This window comes from Canis aureus, chromosome 35 (genome assembly GCF_053574225.1).
Source record: "Canis aureus isolate CA01 chromosome 35, VMU_Caureus_v.1.0, whole genome shotgun sequence".
Lineage (NCBI taxonomy): Eukaryota > Metazoa > Chordata > Mammalia > Carnivora > Canidae > Canis > Canis aureus.
Window position 1 is genome coordinate 3,540,829 of NC_135645.1, and position 23,170 is coordinate 3,563,998.

At 49.7% G+C, this 23,170-nt stretch overlaps 1 protein-coding gene across 1 annotated transcript in view; it reads left to right on the plus strand.

The window, feature by feature from the left end:
• The window catches only part of ITGB5 (integrin subunit beta 5), a 113,196-nt gene that overhangs the window by 65,184 nt on the left and 24,842 nt on the right, over window positions 1-23,170 (plus strand). The window contains exons 9-10 of the mRNA XM_077884139.1: window positions 7,566-7,700; window positions 15,016-15,445. Of these exons, the coding sequence (XP_077740265.1) occupies window positions 7,566-7,700; window positions 15,016-15,445 (565 nt within the window). The remainder of the gene's footprint in view (window positions 1-7,565; window positions 7,701-15,015; window positions 15,446-23,170) is intronic.

Here is a 23,170-nt window from a genome sequence, read left to right on the forward strand (position 1 = left end):
AAATGCTCCAGTTCCTTCTCAGTCCTGGAACTTCCTGTTGAGAGAAACCAAAGACTTCCTTCCCCTCTTCCAGCCCATTCCCCAGATACTGACATCCTCTTTTCTGTTCTCGGATTTCTAAGTCTTCACCAGACCCAGTGGGCCCGGGTTTTTCGGGTTCACCTTATCTTTGGTGGTTTTCACATTTCCTCGGTGAGTGGAGACACAACCTACCGAGAGAGTGTGTCTGAGAAGAGAGTGGGTGGGCGAGGGAAGGGGCCCAGGCCTGCCAAATGTCACCCCCTTTGTGAGGGCCACTCCTTAATGTGAAGCCCTTTGACCTCAAGCTCTGGACACTGGACTAGAGGAGTCAGAGTTAGAGCCAGACCCCCCGCCTGGTGCTGTTCTCCCCGTCTGTCGGGGGTGCAGGGGCTGAAAGGTCCCTGGGTAAGGAGGGGGTGGCTGCTGGACCCTTTCTCCCTGTGTTTGTGTGTGTGTGTGTGTGTGTGTGTGTGAGAGAGAGAGAGAGAGAGAGAGAGAAAGAGAGAGACCATAGCTTGCCTTCTGCCAGGCCAGGGCCTTTGAAGAAGAAATGGCTGAAGGGCAAGCCCATCTTAGGCTCTAGGGTGGGGTGAGATTTCTCCTGGGTTTCTGGGGAGGAGCCCCCTCCCAGCATTTCCATCCTCAGTCAGCTCCTGAGTTCAGATCCCGTTGGGAACCTGGCTGGCCTACCTGAGGGGCTCCCCCAAGAGCACTTCCTGCTGAAGGTCTAGGCTCTCTGCTCCCCATGGCTTTAATCAAGGAGGACATAATGACTCTGAGATGCATGGAACTGGCTGGATGGGAAAAAGCACTCTGCTCCATTGGTGCTTCATGTGCCCAAGTGGTTCTACTCTTTGACATTTGTGTGGGACCACTAAACACGAGGGAGCACAAGGCATTATTGCTGGTTCCCTGTGTGGGAGCTCATGCATGCCTGGGGGTGTTCTTTCTCTGAAATATGTTACAGTGGCCCCGAGTAGGTTTATTACATATAAATTCTTTTGTTTTAAAGATTTTATTTATTTATTTGACAGATCAAGAGAGCAGAAGCAGGGGGAGCTCAGGCAGAGGGAGAGGGAGAAGCAGGCTCCCCACTAAGCAAGAAGCCCGATGAGATGCAGGGCTGGATCCCAGGACCCTGAGATCATGACCAGAGCTGAAGACAGACACTTAACTGACTGAGCAACCCAGGAGCCTCCAAATTCATTTTCTTTTTTTTTTCTTTTTCAAATTCATTTTCTTAATGAAAATTTAAGGACCTTTGTAACATGCCCTGTGTGGTTGGCAGAGATTGGAAGAGGAGTAGAGAGCCCTCTCTGCTACTGAGGAGTCAGGGTCTGGATGAGTAGAGAAAATGATCTTTTCCAGGCAGGAGCTACATTTAATCTGCAATGACTCCCCTGAGGAACTCTGGGAGTCCATGACTGTAGTTCAGATGGCTCCTATGAAAGAATGTATTAGGGGCGCCTGGGTGGCTTAGTTGGTTAAGCATCTGCCTTCAGCTCAGGTTGTGATCCCACAGTCCTGGGATCAAGCCCGCTTCTCCCTCTCCCTCTACCTATTGCTCTCCCTGCTTGTGCTCTTTCACTCTGTCAAAGAAATAAATAAAATTGAAGAAAGAAAGAGAGAGAGAGAGGAAGAAAGAAAAAGAAAAAGAAGTAAAGAAAAAGAAAAGAAAAAAGAAAGAACGAATGAATGAATGAACATGTTAGGAAATGAGACACACAACTTATGAATGAACATTGGAAACTCCAACTCTTAAGATGGCTGATTCTGGAATGCTATCCACAGGGACGATTCAAATTCAGTGGAAAAAATTTTAGAGCGGTGTTCTTGAGATCATGAACAAAATAAACTGCAGATTTAAAGTGTAAAAGTCATCAAGTTTTGACATATACACAGTTTTGAAACCGTTGCCACCATCAAGATACGGAACATGTGTATCAGCCCCAAGAGGTAGGATCGTTGATAATCCCTACTTCTGCCCCTCCCTTCAGTAGGGATTTTAAAGATACTAAATACACAAATATGAGCCAGCAAGGTGTTTGGAGGAAAGTCTAGTTGGTGGAAGCCGCATTGGTGCCTGTTGGCGCTCAACACTGACTAGTACCTGTTTCGCTGGCTGAGGTCATTTCTGACAGACCAGAGGCCAGGGCCGGGCCTCGAGGGTGTGCGTGCATGCGTGTGTATGTGTGTACGTTTAGCTCTGCTTTTCCTTTCTCCTGCTTCTCTCCCCGGCCTGAGTCGGAGCCAAGCTGGGACTGGCCTGTTTGCTTTCCTCTGTGTCACCTTACTGTCTCGGCGGCTTGTGGTGGGTTCCATGTGAGTCATGCAACAGATGACTAAGTCTGGGTGTTGACTTTCAGCTCTAGAGAGCTGGCCAACCATCTGTGGGGACATTCTGAAGAGATTTTGGTTGAAGCACATATAACAGATGAGATAGCGGTAGGGTTTAGCTAGGCTGAGGAGGGAGCAAGATGGGAAGGGTATGTTTAAGTCCATGTCTTGCAGACTCAAGTCTGTTGTTTGCAGCTTTGAGAGTGTGCAGTCTTCAACTCTGGGCTTTGATTTATATATTTTTGCTTGCTGTGCCAAATTTTTCATTGTGAGAGATTACCAAGTCCTCCCAAGGGCGTTTAGCAATGTGGAGCTTGGCTGTACTGTAGGTGCTAGGAGAGGTTCTCTCCCAGAGCCCAGAGGGAGGCTGTGGGTGCACACCACACAGAATACCGGCATTGTGTCACATTGAGAAAGGGCAATAAGGACTCAGAATCACGGAGGACTCTTTTCAGAGTGGGAAAGAACAGAAGGAGCTGGAAACTGCTAGACTTGCGTGTGGAGGGTAGTGTCAGAGGCTGTGGTAGATGTGTCCCCTAGCGGAGCACACGTTCCTCTTTTTGTTGTTGCCATAAAGTGTGCACCCACCCACTCCACAGCTGGTCTGACTTAAAGCAATTGCAGATGTGTCCTAGGATGAGGAGTAAGGACATCTCCTCAGGGGCACATCTGGTGGGAGCTAATCGAATTTCAGGAGTCATATATAAGTCTTCATGCATAAGAACTGCATTGCCTATGGCTCTGATCCTCTACTATATTTTATGCTCCATTCCATCCATTCATTCATTTGTTCAACAAATATATACTGATGGCCTAATGTATGGCAGACATCATCTACACCTTGGGCAAAAAACAGTGAACAGAACAGAGTCCTACCCTCTGGGAGCCCATAGTCTTTTACAGGAGATAGACCTTTATGACCAGAATACAACCCGACTGTACTTTCCAAGGCCAGAATACTTCAGGGAGAAGGCCTGGTTCTCTCCTACCTGCCTCCAGCAGCTGAATGACTCTGGACGAAGCCTCTTCTTTGGCCGTAGTTCCCACTTCCATAAACTGACAGGTCTGAACTGAATTATCACCATGATTCCTACCCCCTCCCTGCAAAACATCATAAGAATTTCTGATTCCTGTGGGGAACAGGAATAACACAAACTTCAGATCACAGCACAAGGCTTTGGGTCTTAATGGCCAGAATGGAGCATAGGTGGGATTTCCACCTATTGTAGTTACCAGTTCATTCAATAGGAGTTCCAGTCCCCAGTGCTCTTTCTCCTCCATTAATGCTTCCACGTGGCAGCTCTAAGCAGATCCTCATGGAGAGGGAGCACTAGTGTTCCCTCCCAGTGTCTTGTTGGCAAACCCCAGCACCCTTATGTTTTATGTGTCTGATACTAAGTTATATTTTACATAGCTCCAGTATACCTGACCTTTTTATGATCTATTGATTTGCCTCATTCTCATAGTTATTCACAATTATAAAATACATATATTTTAAATTGACCTTGTCTTAGAGTATAAATCTGCAATAATCAAAATAGTATGGTACTGGCACAAAAACAAATACAGAGATCAGTGGACAGAAAAGAGACTCCAGAAATAAAGCTACAGTTGCATGGACAATCAATCTGTGACAAAGTAGACAAGAATATACAATGGAGAAAAAGTCTCTTCAACAAATGGTACCGGGAAAACTGGACTGCCACATGCAAAAGAATGAAATTGGAATGAAAGTTAGAGCACTTTCTAACATACACACAAAAATAAATAAACTCAAAATGGATTAAAGATCTAAACGTGAGACCTGAAACCACACAAATCTTTTTTTTTTTTTTTTAATTTATTTATGATAGTCACACACACACAGAGAGAGAGAGAGAGAGAGAGAGGCAGAGACACAGGCAGAGGGAGAAGCAGGCTCCATACACCGGGAGCCCGATGTGGGACTCGATCCCAGGTCTCCAGGATCGCACCCTGAGCCAAAGGCAGGCAATAAACCGCTGCGCCACCCAGGGTTCCCGAAACCACACAAATCTTAGAAGAGAGCATAGACAGTAATTTCTCTGACATTAGTCTTAGCAACATTCTTCTAGATGAGTCCCCTAAAGAAGGGGGGGGGGGAGCAAAAATAAACTATCGTGATGCATCAGATTAAAAAGGTTCTGCACAGTGAAGGGAACCATCAACAAAAAGACAACCTCTAATAGAATAGGAGAAGATATCTGCAAATGACATATCCAAACACAGGGTTAATACTCAAAATATATAAAGAATTTTATATAGCTCAAAGTGCCTGGCTGGCTCAATCAGTAGAGCATTTGACTCTTGATCTCTGGGTCATGAGTTTGAGCTCCACGTTGGGTGTAGAGATTACTTAAAAATAAAATCCTAAAAAAAAAGGATTTATACAACTCATTACCAAAAAAGAATCTGATTTTAAAAATGGATAGAGGACCCAAATAGACATTTTTTGGAAGAAGACGTACAGGTGGCCAACAGACACATGAAAAGATGCCTGACATCACTAATCATCAGGGAAATGCAAATCAAAGCCACAATGAGGTATCACTTTACACCTGTCAGAATGGCTAAAATGAAAATGATAAGAAATAGCAGGTGTTGGTGAGGATGTGGAGAAAAACGAACGCTCGTGCACTGTTGGTGGGAATGCAAGCTGGGGTGGCTACTGTGGAACACAGTATGGAGTTTCCTCAAAAAATTAAAAGTAGTATTGCCGTATGATCCAGTAATTCTATTACTGAATATTTACCCAAAGAAAATGAAAACGCTAATTTGAAAAGATATGCTCCTGTGCTTATTGCAGCATTATTTACAAAAGCTAAGATATGGAAACAACCAAAGTGTCTCTCAGTGGATCAAGTAGTGGTGTATATACACAATGGAATATTACGCGGCCATAAAAGCGATATTGTGCCATTTGTTATAACATGGATGCACCTAGAGGATATTGTGCTAAGTGAGATAAGTTGGACTGAGAAAGACAAATACCAAATGGTTCTACTCATAAGTGGAATCTTAAAAAACAAAAAAGGAAAGAAAGAAACAAACAAAAAGTAGAATCAGACCTATAGATAAAGAGAACAAACTGATGGTTGCCCGAGGGGAGTGGAGGTGGCAAATTGGGCAAAATGGGTGAAGGAGAGAGAAAGCTTCTACTTACGGAATGAATAAGTCACTAGAATAAAAAGCACAGTATGAGGAATAAAAAAAGTTTTTTGACCTGTATTTTGAAAATCATTTTAAATTTCTTCCACCAGGTCTGAGCCCCTTAGCATAGTTGCCATTAAAACATCACCCATTCATTCACCAAAAGCTTGTGTTCAAGCCTAGGGAGAAATATGATATGGCTTTTGGGACTCACAGCTCAGTGGGGAAAGCAGCTTTGTCCAGAACTAACTGTGTTCAGCAGGAGCACGCGTGTATGTGGAGAGGCGCTCGCGCAACTCCCTGCCAGTTGAGGCTGGCACAAGAAGAAGTGGCTTTAAGAGAGAGAGAGTATTTTTAGAGTTGTAGAAGCACTTGGACAATTTGTTGAAAAGGGGAAGACTATTTTTTGCAGAGAGTTTTTTCAACAAGCTATTTGTTGAGAAAACTACAGGTCGAACTTATTTGAGTTTAGCACTACAGGCTCAGCAAAAAAAGAAAAAAAAGAACCCCATGAGAGGGAGAGGCCGTTATTCCAGCCATCTGTTCAATTTGTCCCCTGACCTGCACCTGATAAAGGAGGGTTGGGGCCTCGAGGCTCATCAGTCGACCTTGGGGTCCGTGTGTCTCTCAGAGTGTGTGTATCCTGCCGTATTGAATTTACTTCATGTATAAACATTTATTTTTTGTAAGACGTGCCCCTAGACACATGCCAGTTCATTGGGCCTTAGCCTCCCACGTGTGTCCTCCTGAGGGATTTTCAGTGGCCAGTTTTTAGACTTTACAGGCGTCCAGAAAATTGCACAAACTTTTCACAAACTAAATACTTCTGAGTATCCAGCATCCAGGTCAAAACTTGATTATTACTAACACCCAGAACCACCTCTTGTGCGCTCTTCCATTGCTTATCCCTGCAACGATAACCATTAATTTTGCCTCCTTTTAAATTTCATATAAGTAGAATCATACAGTACATATGCTCTTTGTGTCTGGCTTCTTTCAGGCCGTGTTATAAGATTCATCTATGTCGTGGAATGTAGTTGTATTTCATTAATTGTTACTGGATGGTATTGTGCAAACACACCATGATTGTTTTGTTAAAAGTCTGTTCTACTGTTGACAAGCATTTGGGTGGTTCTGGTCTCTGGCTCTTGCAGGCAGTGTTGCTATAAACCTTCACGTAGGTGTCTCTGGTCAGTACACATCTCTGTTGGGTACAATCCTGCAGTGAATTGCTAGGTCCAATGTTGGTCCAAGCATCGTAGATGTTGCCCTAATGGTTTTCTCAAAGCTTGTGCATATTCACACTCACACCAGCAAGGTGAGGGCTCCAGTTGCTCCACATCCTTTCCAACACCTGATATTTTTGGTCTTTTCTTTTTTTCCATTCTGATGGGTAATTTTGGCTCGATTTTTATTTCATTCCCCATCTTGAGTTCATAATCCACATGTAAGATACTATTCTTTCAGAACGTAGTTCAAAACTCAAAGGATGTGGCCCTCATCTGATGGAGGGTGTGAGTGTGAGGATTGACAGGTTCCAGGAGAGAATGCCTACTGAACTGGTTTTGAAGGTTGATGAGATGCTAGCCCAGGGAAGAGAAGAGAGAAGAGCCGTTGACTAAGGGAGCATTATCCTAAGCCCATGTTGACCCCCAGAGTCTAGAGAACACATGGCAAGAGTTGAGGATCTGCGTGTCCAAAGCTGAGTGAGGATGAGAGGTGACTCTGGAAGAGCGAATGGGGACAGAGCATCCCCCCTTGGAAGCAGATAAAGTTACCATATGGCAAGTGGACTATTGTCAACTTCTCTGAGCTCACGGCGGGAGACTTTGGGCCAGGTCTAGCAAGGTGGTGTGTGGGTGTGGAGAGAAGGGAAAGGATGAGGAGGGGGCAGGGAACCAAGGGAACCACTGGCTCTTGGCATTGGCCTGGCTCATGAGTTAGAGACCATCATGCGGGCCTCAGAGAACCAGTGTGGAAAACATCTCCACTGCAACTTGTACTAAATGGTTCTGGCTCCGTCTTCTCTCTCTGTTCAGAGCATCCGGTCTAAAGTGGAGCTGTCTGTCTGGGATCAGCCTGAGGATCTTAACCTCTTCTTCACTGCTACCTGCCAGGACGGTGTGTCCTACCCTGGCCAGAGGAAGTGCGAAGGCCTGAAAATTGGGGACACGGTAAGTCCTCACCTCCAATTATACCTGTTAGTGTTGGTCCTCGTTCTTTGGCTCCTGGTAACTTCTGTGACTTACTAGAGTCCTTCAGGGGTTTATATTCTGTCTTCCAACTCAGCATCCTGGGGGGATGTCTGCTATGTGTTGTGTCTTCAGGGTGCCAGGCGGACTTGTTAAAAATCTCCAGGCGGTAGATAGCATTGCCACTTGAGGCTTCCTCCACTTGACATTGTGCCCTTAGTATTTTAAACCATCATTATTTTCATGTGCCAGGGATGAAATTAGGTTGGGGAGGGTATGGTGGGAACGAATCTAAGAGAACTGCCCTTCATTCCTAGTCCTCCACAGCTTGTTCTGTGCTTTGGATAATCTGATCTCACTTTTCCCTTCTGCAAAATATGAAGAGAGCCGTCCACTTTCTCTCATTTGATCGCATGGGATGGATAACTCCCCAGCAATGGAAGGCTTAGAAGCTTTGCGTGGATCAAGTGGGTATAATTAAATGACGAGGAGGAAACCTTGTATGTAAAGGTTTGTGCTTGTGTGCCACACCAGGGCCTTGAGGAGAGGGAGGAGAATATATGGGTGATAGGAACAGAGAACAAACACACGGGCACAGGGGCAGGCAGAGTGGTGATGGAGAGCTGTCCACATGTCTTCCAGACCTTCCTGCTGCCGTGGATCCTTTCCCTGCCATGTTGACAGTTTCATTGCCGAGAATATAGAAAGACAGAGAATGTTCTCTTCCCCCACAAAAAAGAAATCTAACTGAAGCCAAAAAATTTATAGGGACCTTGAAAATAGATGACCATATCTTTGGGGTGTTAAGCACTCATGATGGCCATGGTGGATATAAGCAGACTTAGACCCTGGGCTCCAGGGAAACAACTCAAAGAGATGTAGGTAGAGCCGCATGGCTGGTTGCACCTCGGTATGGTCTTCTGGGGCTTTCCCACATGCCATCTCTGGTCACAGCTGCCCTTCACCCATTGCGACACACAGGCATCCATCTCCCCTGTTCTAAATCTTACTGTGGTGCCTTGCTCCACCACAGGGACAATTCAAAATATGGTGTCAACATTGAGAAAGTGAAGGACTCTAATGAGTAAGTAATAAATCTTGATTTAAGACATCTTTTTTCCAAGTTTTCTTCTGTTAAAAAAGAGGGCCCAATGAGTTGTTAGATGATACATCATTAAAAGTGAAAAATGATTATTTATGGCATTTAACTCAGAAGGTGCTCCTAGAATAAGGTGACATTACTGTAAAAAAAATATTTCTAGTCTCATCTTCCTAATTCTATGAATCAGGCTTTTTGGAAGGTGTACTTTATTCTAGATAGATGCAAAATAGGAATAGAATTAATCCTGGACTTATTTAGCAGTAAGTAATATTTTACCCATACGTGAACTATTTGGGTGGGGAAAGCTTCGTCTCACTACTTCTGATAAAATTTTATAGTTAGTACTTGTCAGATTTCACAATATATTTATGTTGTCTTGACCGGTTATAATGATTAATCAGTTCAGGTGATTTTTTTGAAAAGCACGGAAGCCTAATAGTCACAAGGTTTAAAGAGAGGAGTTTTTTTTTTTTTTTTTTTAAGATTTTATTTATTTATTTGAGAGAGACAGAACATGTGAGCAAGACAGCACAGCAGAGGGAGTAGCAGGGAGAGAGGGAGAAGCAGGCTCCCCATTGAGCAGGGAGCCCGACTCGGCTTGATCCCAAGACCCTGAGATCATGACCTGAGCCGAAGACCGCTTAACCAACTGCACCACCCAGGTGCCCCTAAAGAGACAGTTCTGGAAAACAGAAGGAGGCAGAGATAACCAGGGAAAGGGACACACAAGTGAGTTCTTTAGATCTGTGGGTAAATGTCTGGTGCAGTGTGTCAGGAAGGCAAAAAAGCATGAAAAGCACCCAAACAAGGAGCCCTTTACCTGGAGAAATAGGTGCAGCGGGCCACAGGTGAGAAAGAAGATCCACAGCACACACACGAGACACCTGGGTTTCAGGAAAGTCCTTGACAAGGTCTGATGGTGACCTTACAAGTCAGATAATCATGTGAGTCGATGACAGCGCAGTTAGGCGGACTCGTAGCTGAGGCAACTTGCTCCCTAAAAGTGTTAGTAACGTCAGCTGGAGGAGGACCTGCGTGAGGTTCCACGTTCTCTCATCTGTTCGCGGTCACTCCTGGCTGCAGTTGAACTCACAGAAGACCTGCTTATCAAATGTGAGAAGGTCACAGAACTGGAGAACGCAGATTATCTCATCACACAGGAAAACCAAGGTCTAAAATCACTCTCAGCATTCAGCTGGCTTGAAATCATAGGGCTGATATCTTGCATTTAGCTCAGAAGATTAACAGGGTAGAGGAAATTCGGTTTGATAGTGATTTTTAAGAAAGAATCGGACAGATTCTGATCCTCAAAGGCTTAATGTTGAATGAACAATGTCGCTTAAAAAAAAAAAAAAAGGAAAAAAAAAAGGGAAAAGCGGCAGCTGAGGTCGCGTTAACAGAAGTATTCTGAAACCCCGGAGAGAATGGATCCTCTCTTCTTGGTGTGGGTCAGACTGCATCTGCAGTTCTGCATTCAGTTCTCTCTCTCCTCTCTCTTTTTCAAAGGACGAGTGAGTGACAAGCAAGTGTCACGATGAATTGTCTGGAAACCAGGAAGGTCAGAGGAACTCATGTTTGTTGATAATAATGATAATCCATAGGTTTCTTTTGGGATGCAAGAAACTCAAGCAGTTTTTACTGCCTTAAGCGAACACGAGAAAGTTGTTTCGAGACTCTTGGGGCCCCTCGTGGGCTCGGGAGGCATGTGCAGTTAGCCTTAGGAGCCACGATGAGCTAGCTCTCGTTCAGCAGTGGGGGAACTGCCCTGTGAGGACAGGTGAGAAGAGCGGAGCCAGGGCTTTCCGGCTGTGATGCTGGTACCTTAGACCACCTTTCCCTGGCCTCTTGATGGCTGTGATTCTGATCTAGTGTATCTGCTTCAAAGGGTTCGTTTCAGAGCAATGTATGACAACAAAGAAGCACCCCCTCCATAGGGAGCATCATTTATTGAGAGCTTTTATGCACCTTCCCTCGTTCAGTGCATGCACCCCAAGACTCGGGGGGCGGGGAATGGGGTGCTGCACTCATTGCTGCTGAGCATCCTGAGCTTTGGGAGCGTGACAACCCGCCCCAGATCCCCCAGCTAACGAGCGGTGGACTTGCAACTCAAGCCAAGATCTCCTGACTAGTCCTCCTGACCGTGGAGGCAATAACACGAGTTGTATAAACCCCATTTCATGGGGATTTACCGTGACCGCGGCTGCCTCTGCTTCCCGCAGCACCTGTAAGGTACCCATTACCCTCACTTGATGTGAGAAAGACTGGGGCTCCAAGGGGGGGGGACCCGAGAAACTTCCCAGAAGTCCTGCTGCTATTGAGCCATGCGCGCTCAGAGTCAAATCTGTGTTCTCCCTCATGCACTTGGGAAGCAAATCTTCCTAGGAAGCCCCAGGTGGCATCACTACCGCTTACGGACAGACCCCCTCATGTACAGATTTTGGGTTTTGCTAGGATAGCTCGGGAAACTGAGAACATTGGCTAGAAGATGAAAAAGGACTTTAAATGGCATTTTTTCCCCACAAAAACAAAAACAAAAAATCTCGGTTATATTGGGATGAGTTGTAGAGGATCTGAAATAGGGACAGAAGAAAGGAGCTTCTCCCACACTCATCGCCCTGGACAGCTCTTCCCCACGGGTGGTCAGCAGCCCCCTTTGGCTCAGAGGGAGGCCCCCAGGGTGGCTCACTGTCCAGTGTTGTCTTGCTGTCCAGGAGGCCACGGGCGTCACATGGCCCCTGGCTCTACTGCAGGGGCGGTGGCAGCAGCCACTCACCCGTCCCTGGACATGCTGCTGCCCCCAAGGGGGAGGGTGGCTGGAGTTGAGGCTGCAGAGGCAGGCTTGGGCCACACGGGTAGGACGTAGGTGCCAAGCTAAGGTATCTGGCCGTTATTTGGCAGGTGCTGTGGTTTGGGGAACGGCAGGAGGCAGGCGGAAGGGCTCAGGAACTTACGTGGAGATTCGGGATTAGGGAAAGCGGTCAGGATATCCCTGGGTCTGGTCCGTAGATGCGGACATGGCCTATGGGGGTGTGTGGGGGTGCAGCCTTGGGACGGCTGGGTTCAAGTGGCAGCCAGCTGAGTCTCACCCCCTTGTAACTAAAGCTTCCTGCAGAAACGGTGGTGGGGGACCAAACAGAGGCATTATGCTCACTTCCAGCCAGACGCCGTGGTCTGGTGACTCTCCTGCATCCTCTGGGTTAGGAGATCTCTCCGGCAGGAAGCAGGAGAGTTGGTACGGGGCGAGGGACAAAAGAAGTCCGCCTTAGATTAAGCCTTGGAAGTGTCAAATCCAATGAGGTCCCCTTCTCCAGTGATTTCAGTTTTTTCCCTGATTTTCCTCCCCTGGTCCCAACACCAGCCAGTGCTGACTGAGTGGGCCTGGCCACTGGGAGTTGGCTTTCTCATGAGCTGACTTTGACAAATCAGTATGCAAGTGGCCAGCCGCGTAGCCCGCGCTAACACCCGGCACAAAGGACCTAGTGAGCCCCATCACGGGCTTCCCACAGCGTCCCCCTCTCCTGTCCCCTCCTTTGGGGCTCTGTTACCCCATGCCCATGCCCAGCGCTTTGTTTCAGCGAGCTCCTGGTGGACTTGGCATCGGTACAGCCCCCGGTTTGGTGGGTTTGGGGTGGGGGCTGGGCAGCCCTTTTGAAAGCGTGGGTCAAGCCAACAGCCCTGTGGGGAAACCGGGAGCATCCCAATGAGGCTTAAATAACAAGACTGGACGGGAGGGAGGCCTGCTGTGTCCATGACCTTCCTCTGGAATCTCAGAGTGGGAGATGGAAAGTCTCCAGGAACTGGGGGAGCCTTCAGTACCGGTTGAAGTCCACAGTAATCAGGAAAAAGTCTCGTTCCAGCTGCTTGACAGACTCTGGATTCTTTCCTGATCCCTCCGGGAAATGGACTCTGCAAGGAGGGTTAGCAGAACGGATGGACTCGTTGTTCCTAAAGGACTTTTTATAGCATCCCTGTGCCCGGCAGGACCTGCGAGCCCCAGTGGCTGAACTAGACGGAGCCCTTGTCTGGTTATCAGGTGGCTGGTCGCACGCCAGGCTGCGTGGGCCCGACAGCTGGGACGGGCCGGTCGCGGGCTTGGCCAGGGAAGGCCCCTAGGACGCCTGCGGGCCAGTCCTCCTTACTCCGCCCGCCAGGCAGGCAGCCTGTGAGCCTTCCTGAATCCGGGGAGCTGGCTGCCTGCGCCGACGCGGGGGCTCCCCTGGCTTCTCCACTCACTCCCCGGCGAGCACAGACACGTCGGTAAGACCAGGGACGCTTCGTTCTCTTGTTACTCTGTCCCTTGATGCCCGCAAGTTTCCCTGGGGGCAGGCGATGCTCACAGAGCCACTCCTCCCAGCTCTTCAGTCATTAAACCCCTTTGGCTCGCGGTCTCGGTTATCCCTTTGGAGCTTATTCCACTTCTGACGCCTTTGGGAGGCGAGAGCTTTCCATTTAACGAGGCCCGCACGCTTGTAGCCTTGGGAGCTCGTGGCCCTGCGCAAGTCATGGCTTCTGTCCGGAGGGACGGATGTTCACCTCCGCTTTCTCGACAGCCCTGTGGGCGGCTTCCGACAGGCTTCCCACCTCTCTCCTGTCTGTTGGTGTGGGTCATCGCTAGCCCAAGGCCGGGAGGTCTGGAGATGCCTCGTCACCACCTTGGGGATCACCATCGCGTGGTGCTTGCAGTTAGCAGGACGGCCTCTCCCTCTGTACCCGGATGTGGACACTGAGCATCTGCTGCATCCCCTACGTCCAGGGGATGACGTGCCAGGGAGAGCCCAGCCCCACCCCACAGCGCTAAGCTCCCCCACCCACCAGCCGTGTTTTCTCTCTAGTGAGTGAGAAGGCCTCATTTTAGGCCCCGTGACCGAGACCCCGGTGGGGATGCCCAGCACGGTGCCTGGCGCAGGGAGGCATCTGACACTCGGGAACTATTCGTGTTTGTTGTCATTAGATGGATTTCGGTTCCCGGGTGGGTCCTCATCTTGCTTCCTTACCCAAGAGCCCACCGATATACCTCAGGTCCTTGAAACTTGGCACTGAGCTTGCTTCTGTCCATTTCTCCCCTTGCCTCCTCCTACCGTCTGTGTAGACCTGGAGGGTGGGGGTGGGGTCGTCCCAACCGTCTGCAGCTGGTTGGGCTCTCCCAGCAACCTCTGACTCTGGCTGTTGGCCATCATCCTCAGTGCACCTGTCCAACAGCACCTCCTGGGACGCCCCTTGGCTGACCCCACTTCCTGGATGTCTGTCGTTGAGGCCTCCGGAGTCACGCCTGCTGCCAAGACCCGGCTGAGCGCTGGGTCTGCCCTCCTGCTCAGTCTCCTCTGCCCCCACCCTGGGGTGTCCCTGGATGTCACAGAATCTGAGGGGAGGCCTTTTAGAGTTCGTAAAGACCCCAAAGTGATAGGGATCTGTAGAACGTTTAGAAAGAACATGTTTTCAGTGTTCTCCAAAAAGACACATTGTTACCTAAGAGTGGCCAGTAAAGCCAGTTATAGATGACTTTTTAAAAAGAAAAGAGATTTTATTTATTTATCCACGAGAGATGCAGAGAGAGAGTCAGAGACCCAGGCAGAGGGAGAAGCAGGCTCCCTGCAGGGAACCTGATGCAGAACTCGATCCCAGGACCCCAGGACCATGCCCTGGGCCGAAGGCGGCGCTCAACCGCTGAGCCCCCTGGGCTGCCCCATGTGCTTTGTTTAAAGAGAAACAGTCTGTCCGTGTGCGTGGCGTGTGTCGTCTGTGATGACTTGTCATCTTGTGGGAGATGCAGCTGGGAGGACCAGTCAGAGGGAGAACTGGGGCCGCGTAGCCTTTGGGTGTGTCTGCAGGGAAACAGACCCTGTGGAAGGGACCCAGGGCCCTCTCATCCCTCGTCGGGGGTGCAGGTGCCAGGGTCTGGGGACGTCTGGCCTGTGAGGTCAGGGCATGTCCAGCTCGGGGCCTGGCACAGAGGACGTGGCCAGAAGGGATTTGCGGGGTGCGTGACTTTCATCGCGGGGAGGGGGGGGCACAGGATGAAGGTGAAATGCAGGGGGGCACCCCCTCCCGTGACCTCAGGCCGGGCTGCGTGCCCTCTGCGGGCAGGGGCCGGGACCCCCTGGGGCGGCTCGCCCGGGCCCCTGGGTGCCGGGGAGGGGGGGTTGGTGGGGGCCCCGGCCGGCCGCGCCTCAGCGTCTGCTCTCTCCCTCCACGCAGGCGACCTTCGAGGTGGCGGCGGAGGCCCGGGGCTGCCCGGGCAGCCCAGCGGCGGCCGCGTTCACGCTGCGGCCCGTGGGCTTCCGGGACAGCCTGCAGGTGGCCGTCGCCTACCACTGCCGGTGCGGCTGCAGCGCGGGCCCCGAGCCCGACAGCGCCCGGTGCGGCGGGAAGGGCACCTACGTGTGCGGCCTGTGCGAGTGCCAGCCCGGCCACCTGGGCAGCAGGTGCGAGTGCCAGGAGGGGGAGAGCCAGAGCGGCCGCCAGCACCTGTGCCGCGAAGCCGAGGGCAGGCCGCTGTGCAGCGGGCGCGGGGAGTGCAGCTGCAACCAGTGCTCCTGCTTCGAGAGCGAGTTCGGGAAGATCTACGGCCCTTTCTGCCAGTGTGACAACTTCTCCTGCGCCAGGAACCGAGGGGTCCTCTGCTCAGGTAGGCTCCCCGCCAGCCCGGGCCCCCCTAGGGCGCAACCCCCCCCCGCAGGGCGCCCCGTCTGACCACCTGCTTCCCCCCGGGAGAAGGCGAGGGCAAGCCTTGCCTGCCACCGGGCCTGGGAGGGGGGACCAGCGTGCAGGACACGGCGGCAGGCCCAGCACCCGCCACGTGCCTGTGGACCCCCAGAGTCAGAGGGGTGGGCTGTGCGTCCTCCAGGACTTACTGGCACAGCATTCCTGACAGGTAGGTGCTTAGTTTCTTCTTGATTGCCTCCCGGGACGGGGCGCTCCCTGGGGCCGGGAGTGGTCCTTCCCTTGTTAGACATCGCGTTCTTCTCCTATCGCTGCTTTGACCAGTCGCTGTAGACTTAGTGGCTCAAAACAACACAAATGTGTTCTGTTACTGTCCTGAGAGTCAAAAGTCCGAAGTGGATATCATTTGGGTAAAATCCAGGTGTCAGCAGGGCTGCGTGCCTTCCGGAAGCTCTGGGCAGGGGGAATCTATTCCCTTGCCCGTCCCGGCTTCTTTTTTTTTTTTTTTTTTAAGTTTTATTTATTTATGATAGTCACAGAGAGAGAAAGAGAGGCAGAGACATAGGCAGAGGGAGAAGCAGGCTCCATGCACCGGGAGCCCGACGTGGGATTCGATCCCGGGTCTCCAGGATCGCGCCCTGGGCCAAAGGCAGGCACCAAACTGCTGCGCCACCCAGGGATCCCCCGTCCCGGCTTCTAAGGGCTGCTCCTAGCCCCTTCTTCCATCTTCAAAGCCAGCAGCGTGGCATCCTCAGACCTCTTGCGGAGTCTGACTTCTGCTTTGTTGTTCCCTCCCTCTCTTTCTCTCTCTGACATTCTGGCTCGCTCTTAGAAGAAGCCTTGTGATTCTGTTGCACCCACAAGGGTGATCCCAGAGTCTCCCCATCTCGAGATCTTTGACGTCACCGCTCCTGGGGTTCTGGGGATCGGGCTGCGGGTCATCTCTGGGGGCCATCATTCTGCATCTCCCGCAGACGCGGTTTGGAAGTTTCTTTTTGATTGAGCAGAAAACTGTTTCTCAGTAATTTCCACCCGCTGATTCACATTCTGGACGCCCTCCTCCATATGACAGCCTGTCAAACCTCTGAAAATTCCTTAGGTTTCTCTTTTCTTTTTTTTATTTTTTTCGGGTCAGTTCTCTTCTTTCTGCACTAGACACCGAGTCTCTCCCCCCCCCCCCCTTCTCAGAGGGCTCTGTTGTTAAGCGTGCTTCTCAGAATCGAGGGTGTTATTTGTCATCCTGGAGAGCGAGGGCCCAGCCCACAGTTCAGCCAAACATTTCTGTGATCTGGGCGTTCCACTTCCATTAACGCACCCTAACAATGTGCCCACTTTCCTTTGTCTCGTCTGTGAAACAGCACGTGATACTGTTGAGCTGGGGTTTTTTTTTTTTGTTTGTTTTGTTTTTTAGCTTTGCTACCAAAAGCTGAAGGTTTTTTTTTTTTTTTTTTTTTTTTTAATTTTTCAAATGAACTACAACCAAGCCAAGCTTTTGTGGCGTCATGTTTGAGCACTAAAGTTTTTTCATGTAAGCGTAAGACTTTCCATGGATTCTAGTTCTATTACAGTTTGGCCGTTCCCCATTCTGGGAGTTGCATTCTGAGATGAGATACAGTAAAATCGTGTCTCAGGGGGTTCATTCCATCCAACACCAGGGCTGCCTGCGAATCCGGGGAGTGCAACAACCTTAGGCAGGATTGTAGTTCCTCTGGCTGTGTATGCTGTTGTTGCTGGGATTCCTCCCTCGAGAGTGGGCTTCCAGCTGGGACGCACTGATTTGGAACTTTGAGTATAGGAGGGAAGATAAAGCAGAAACATGGGACGCAAATCAGAGCATATAAATGACCTGTCGGGATGCCTTGGTGGCTCAGTGGTTGAGCATCTGCCTTTGGCTCAGGGCATGATTCTGGGGTCCTGGGATTGAGTCCCACATCAGGTTCCCCACAGGGAGTCTGCTTTTCCCTCTGCCTATGTCTCTGCCTCTCTCTGTGTGTTTCTCATGAATAAATAAATAAAATCTTAAAAAAAAAAAAAATGACCTGTCACTGTGAGAGGAATGACCATCCTTCTTTGGAAGGAGCAAGTGCTGCGAGTGGCCCAGACGTGGGTTTGCAGGGGAGGCCTCCTGGGGCTGACCACACAGGGAGACAAGTATGAGGACACCCGTGGGAGCGGTGGGGCCAGCATGGTCACAACTGGGATTGCTCCAGAAAGTGCAGGCCATGTGACTGTCACAGAGGAACGGAAGGAAGATGTCACGGGGAATGTCACAGGTGGAAGAAATTAGGTTTCTTCCTAATTTCTGAGCGTGCCACAGGGATCTGCTCTTTTGTCTGTCAAAGTGAGGATAGATTGGGATTCACTGGATGGCTCTGAGTTAGCAGAAAAAGTGCTTAGGGTCAGGCGGTCCTGAGTCTAAATCCCATACCACCACCTGCTGCTTGTGTCACTTTGGGCTTCGAGCTCCTGTGAGCAATAGAGCTCGTGCACACGGCACCTAACGCTCGGCCTGGGATAACAGGACTCACTGAGCCCTTGGTCCTTTCTGAGTCAATGCCACCCCTGCTGGCCAGTGCAAGAGGGGCCATCCCTTCCTTCCCCTACGCCCCCCCAAACCCCACCGGCCCCATAAACTGCCAGGCGTTGCCTCAGGGGTTCCAGCGTGGTGAGTGGCCTCCCAGGCCCTTTTAGTCTCCCATAAAAGCTCCAAGGAGCCTGGCAGTGTCTATAACTGGCTTACAGCAGTGTTTTTTGTTTCAAACATATTAGCAAATAGTCTCATGAAACTGTCTCTCCTTTCTCCTCTGCTATGTCTTTATCCAGAAGGCTGCTCCTACCATATTGTGTCCCTATTGCCAGGGAGCAGGGGCTTCCAGGTCAGATGACGTGTGCAGAGTCCGTCCTCCTAATTCATCAGCCTGCTGCCCTGTGGCTTCCCTCTCATGCTTTTGGGTTTCCTGCCTCAAAATGGCTCATCGCCCTTCGTTTCTGCGTTATTTTGAAACTGAAGAAGAAAGACCTAGACGTGGCGCTTGGTAGGAGGCAGGGCCCAGCGCGCGGTAGATGCCTCCTCTCCTCCCTCAGATGTTAACATTTCTCTGAATACAGCACAGGGCCTAGGGGTGCAGGGCACCCTTGCATTTCGGATTTCCACCCCGGGGGGTTCTCTCCCTGCACTCCATATGATCCGTACAACCCTGTGGTACTGGGAGACTCTCACACGTCCCTGGGTAGAGAGCAGGGAGGCTCTTGACGCCCCGGAGGCTCCCCCACGCACTGTGTTTCAAGTCACTAACTTCTCAGCATGGCTGGGGTGGCGCGTCTTTTCTCCTCCCCCCCCCCCCCCGCCCCATTGGAAAAGCCATGCACGTTCACAAAAGAAAATTCGAAAACCGATCCGATCGATAGTTGTCTGGTCAGTCCTTGCCGTCTGCCCCCTTCTTGGTGACCAGGGTGAGTGTGGACCACCTGGTGCTCCCGGAGGAACTCTTCCCGCACTGGTTCACACGCGTTCCTTCCAAAACCGTGTGCTCGGTCAGATGGCTGGAGAATCATCCTGAGGTTTGGAAGAGTAGAAAGAAGTGAAATAAATTGTTCATAATTCCGTCGATCATACTTCAAGAGGTTAGTATCTTGCTTTCCAAACTCTTTCTTCTAAGTATACAATTTTGTGTCTTGCTTCTTTGGGGTAATATTCTATCCTAAGCAGCAGTTAAGCTTGAATGACTGTAATACCTCATTGATCGGAACACTTTGGCTCTCCTGCCAGCGCCTCCCCACGTACCCTCCCCACCCCTTCGCTTGAAAAGCGACAACTAGTCAAAACGCGAAGCTCTCCAAGTCTTCGTGGGGAAAACAGTTTCTGGAATGAGGTCACTGTTGTGTTTGATTATTTAGGAAGGACGTAAGACGGAGCCCAGCTCCAGGCAGGACGTGCTGCTGCCCTTGAGCGTAGCAGCTCCTCCGGCCACGTGTCTCCAGCATCGAAGCTGGCGGCGGGGACGGGGCGGGAGGGGGGTTCCAGCCCCCAGTGCCTTGGCACGCGGGGTGAGCTTGGGGCTCCCGCTCCGGAACCGTGCCCGTGGGTTTCGAGTTCCTGGACGGCTGTGATGTTTGGGGTTTTGTGGGCGAGAAGTCTGTTTCCCGACAGCCCCTCTGGTCTGGAAGGTGCTGACTCAGAGGCTGGGGAGCCGCTGACTTCAGCGCTCTCCCACGGTCCCTCCCGCCCCGTCCCCGCAGCCTGGCCCTGGCCCAAGGGGCCCCGTGCTCGGGTCGGCCTCCGGCGGGGCTGCGGCCGAGCTGGGCACATCCTGGAGAAGCTCCTTCCGCTTCTCTCTGGTCCCTCAGTCAGAGGCTTAGAGCCCGGCCCCCAGAGAGGACCAGGGGGGAATGGGAGACAGTCCCGGTTTGTAACGTGTCATGTGGCAGGAAAGTCAGTAGAGGAGCAACCAGACTAAGGTCCATCCTCAGTTGAACAGCTTTAGTTACTACTTTTGGGGCACATTCTCACGGGAACGTGTATGCACTTGGGGTAGCTCTGTTTCCCTCTGGATTCTAGAAGCAACAGAACCGCAGACTGTCCCCGTGTGTGCAACGGGAGCTTTTCGGAGCCATTGTGAGGGTTTCTGTTCTTCTGAGTCTCATGAAGCCTTGATCTCTCAGCATCCCTTCTTGACCACTGGAGCAGGAGAAGTAGGACATGTCTGTTTAGTTGCTCTTAATGTAATAGAAGATTATTGCTCAAACTTTGTTCTTTGTTGCTTACCATACGCAAACACTGCATTTCCTGGGATTTGAGCTACTCCACTGTGGTAAGCTGTTGAAATCACGCTCAACCCTGAAGCTTCCAGCACTCTGCGTAGTTCAGATGACTGCACTGGGGTACAGTGAATGACTCGCTAATGGTCAGCCTACTTCTTGGGTTTTTACATATTGGGAAAACATAAATCAAGCAGGATATGGAATTTTTTAAAAGATTTTATTTATTTATTCATGAGAGACACAGAGAGGCAGAGACACAGGCAGAGGGAGAAGCAGGCTCCATGCAGGGAGCCCGACGTGGGACTCGATCCCAGGACCCCGGGGTCATGACCTGGACAGAAGGTGGCACTAAACGGCTGAGCCACCCGGGCTGCCCAGAATATGGAATTTTGAACAGAGCCCTTTTGGTCTTGTGACCACAAGATCCTAAAAGTGAATCTAAGTAAGCTCTCAAAAAGTTTACTTTCTCTAATAGGCTGTTTGGTCAGTTTTTATTTTATATTTTTATTTTATTTTATTTTATTTTATTTTATTTTATTTTATTTTATTTTATTTTATTTATTTTTAAGATTTTATTTATTTATTCATGAGAGACACAGAGAGGCAGAGACACAGGCAGAGGGAGAAGCAGGCTCCATGCAGGGAGCCCCATGTGGGACTTGCTCCCGGGACCCTGGGATCACGACCTGAGCCAAAGGTAGATGCGCTTAACCACTGAGCCACCCAGGTGTCCCACATTTTCTTTTTAATATAGATTTTTGTATAGATGTATAAATCCTCTAGTATGTGGCAGGCAAGCAGAGGTTAAGGGGCATCAGGAGTTCTCTCCCAAACATAAAAAAAAATGGGGAGCGATGGTAGTGGCATCATTTCCAGCAGCCAGAGCCAGCCTCCAAGCACAGGCTCTGGGTCTGGGCTGATGGCTTCCAGAAGGCTTCACGAGGCTCTGCGACACGTCTCCAGTTACAAGTCCCTCTGACATTAAGGCTGGTTTTAGACTCCCCGATTCTTGCCAAATGAAACACCTCCTTTGGCAACAGTCACCCAGCTATGTTTATAAAAGTATTTCTCGCCATATTTATCCTGTTTTCTTCAGAAATGTGATTTTCACCCTGAGGATAAGTATCCTGGTGGCTGTTCTTGGGTCTGTGATCTCAGTTGTACTTTCTGCCACCGCGTCGAGATTCTCATACTTCATAAATGGCTTGTTACAGGACCGTGTTGAATGCAAGTCCACAACACAGGCTTTGAAAGGTGCCTTTTGCCACAATGAGATGCCACCTCACACCGGTCAGAATGGCTAAAGCTCACAGGTCAGGAAATGACAGATGTTGGCGAGGATGCGGAGAAAGGGGAACCTTCCTGCGCTGCTGGTGGGATCGCAAGGTGGTGCAGCCACCCTGGAAAACAGTGTGGAGGGTCCTCAGGAAGTTGAAAATAGAGCTACCCTATGACCCAGCAATTGTTGCACTGCTGGGAATTTACCCCAAAGATACAGATGTAATGATCCGAACGGGTGCCTGCACCCCATTGTTCATAGCAGCAATGTCCACAATAGCCAGACTGTGGAAAGAGCCCAGCTGTCCGTTGACAGATGAATGGATAAGGAAGATGTGGTGTAGACACACACACGCACACACACGCACACACACACACAATGGGATACTCCTCGGCCATCAGAAAAACTGAAATCTTGCCATTTGCAAGGATGTGGATGGAACTAGAGGATATCATGCTAAGCAAAATAAGTCCGAGAAGGACAATTCTATGATCTCACTCATCTGTGCAACTTAAGAAACAAAACAGAGGATCATATGAGAAGAGAGAGAAAATTAGAACAAGATAAAATCGGAGAGGGAGACAACATGAGGGTCGCTGGAGAGGAGGTGGGCGGGGAGATGGGGTAACTGGGTGACGGGCATGAAGGAGGGCGCGTGATGTAACGAACACTGGGTGTTATAGAAGCCTGATGAGTCACTGACCTCTACCTCTGAAACCAATGATACATTATCTGTGTATTAATTGAATTTATTTATTTATTTTTAAATTTGTTGTCTTTCATACGTCTGTAGTCCTCATTTGTCTTTTTTTTTTTTAAAGATTTTATTTATTTATTCATGAGAGACACACAGAGAGAGAGGCAGAGACACAGGCAGAGGGAGAAGCAGGCTCCATGCAGGGAGCCCGACGTGGGACTGGATCCCGGGACCCCAGGATCACGCCTGGGCTGCAGGCAGCACAAAACCGCTGTGCCACCGGGGCTGCCCTGTATTAATTGAATTTAAATGTAGAAAGAACAATATCAGAAAACACACATACACAAAAGAAATATCCCATCAGTAGAGACTGTCCAGGTAGTTTTTATTTATTTGTTTGTTTGTTTGTTTGTTTATTTATGTCCAGGTAGTTTAGATACACAAAGAAGTTTAAAATATCAATTTTGCTAGCAGTTTTCTCCTTTTCAGTGCCCTGCTTCTTTATTATTGCTAATTCAGATCATAGGAAAAAAAAATCAACCTCCATAAATACAAGGCGTGTACAATGAAAAAAAAGAACAGTGCCTTTTGAATGAACCAAGATCTGACATATTTAATTTTCTGGAAAGGGGCCTCTTAGAGGGATTACTGCCACGGTGTGCCTCAGGTGGGAGAGCCTAGAAAACTCTTCAGGTTTTTACATGTATATCAATCTCTGCTCAGTTTGTTGATGGTGTTACTGAGAAATATAAAAACACAAAAATATACATATTTTTCAGAGAAAGGGCCTTTTTTCCCCCCAAAGGAATATCTGCATCTTGGTTTCCCTTATCTGCTATCACACAAATCCTAATTATGCACGTGACAGCAGAAGTCGAGGGTCCTGTTCCCTTGCAGAGCACTTGGAATATGGAGGCTCTAAGAACAGAGTTTGTTACAGGATTCTTCAGTAA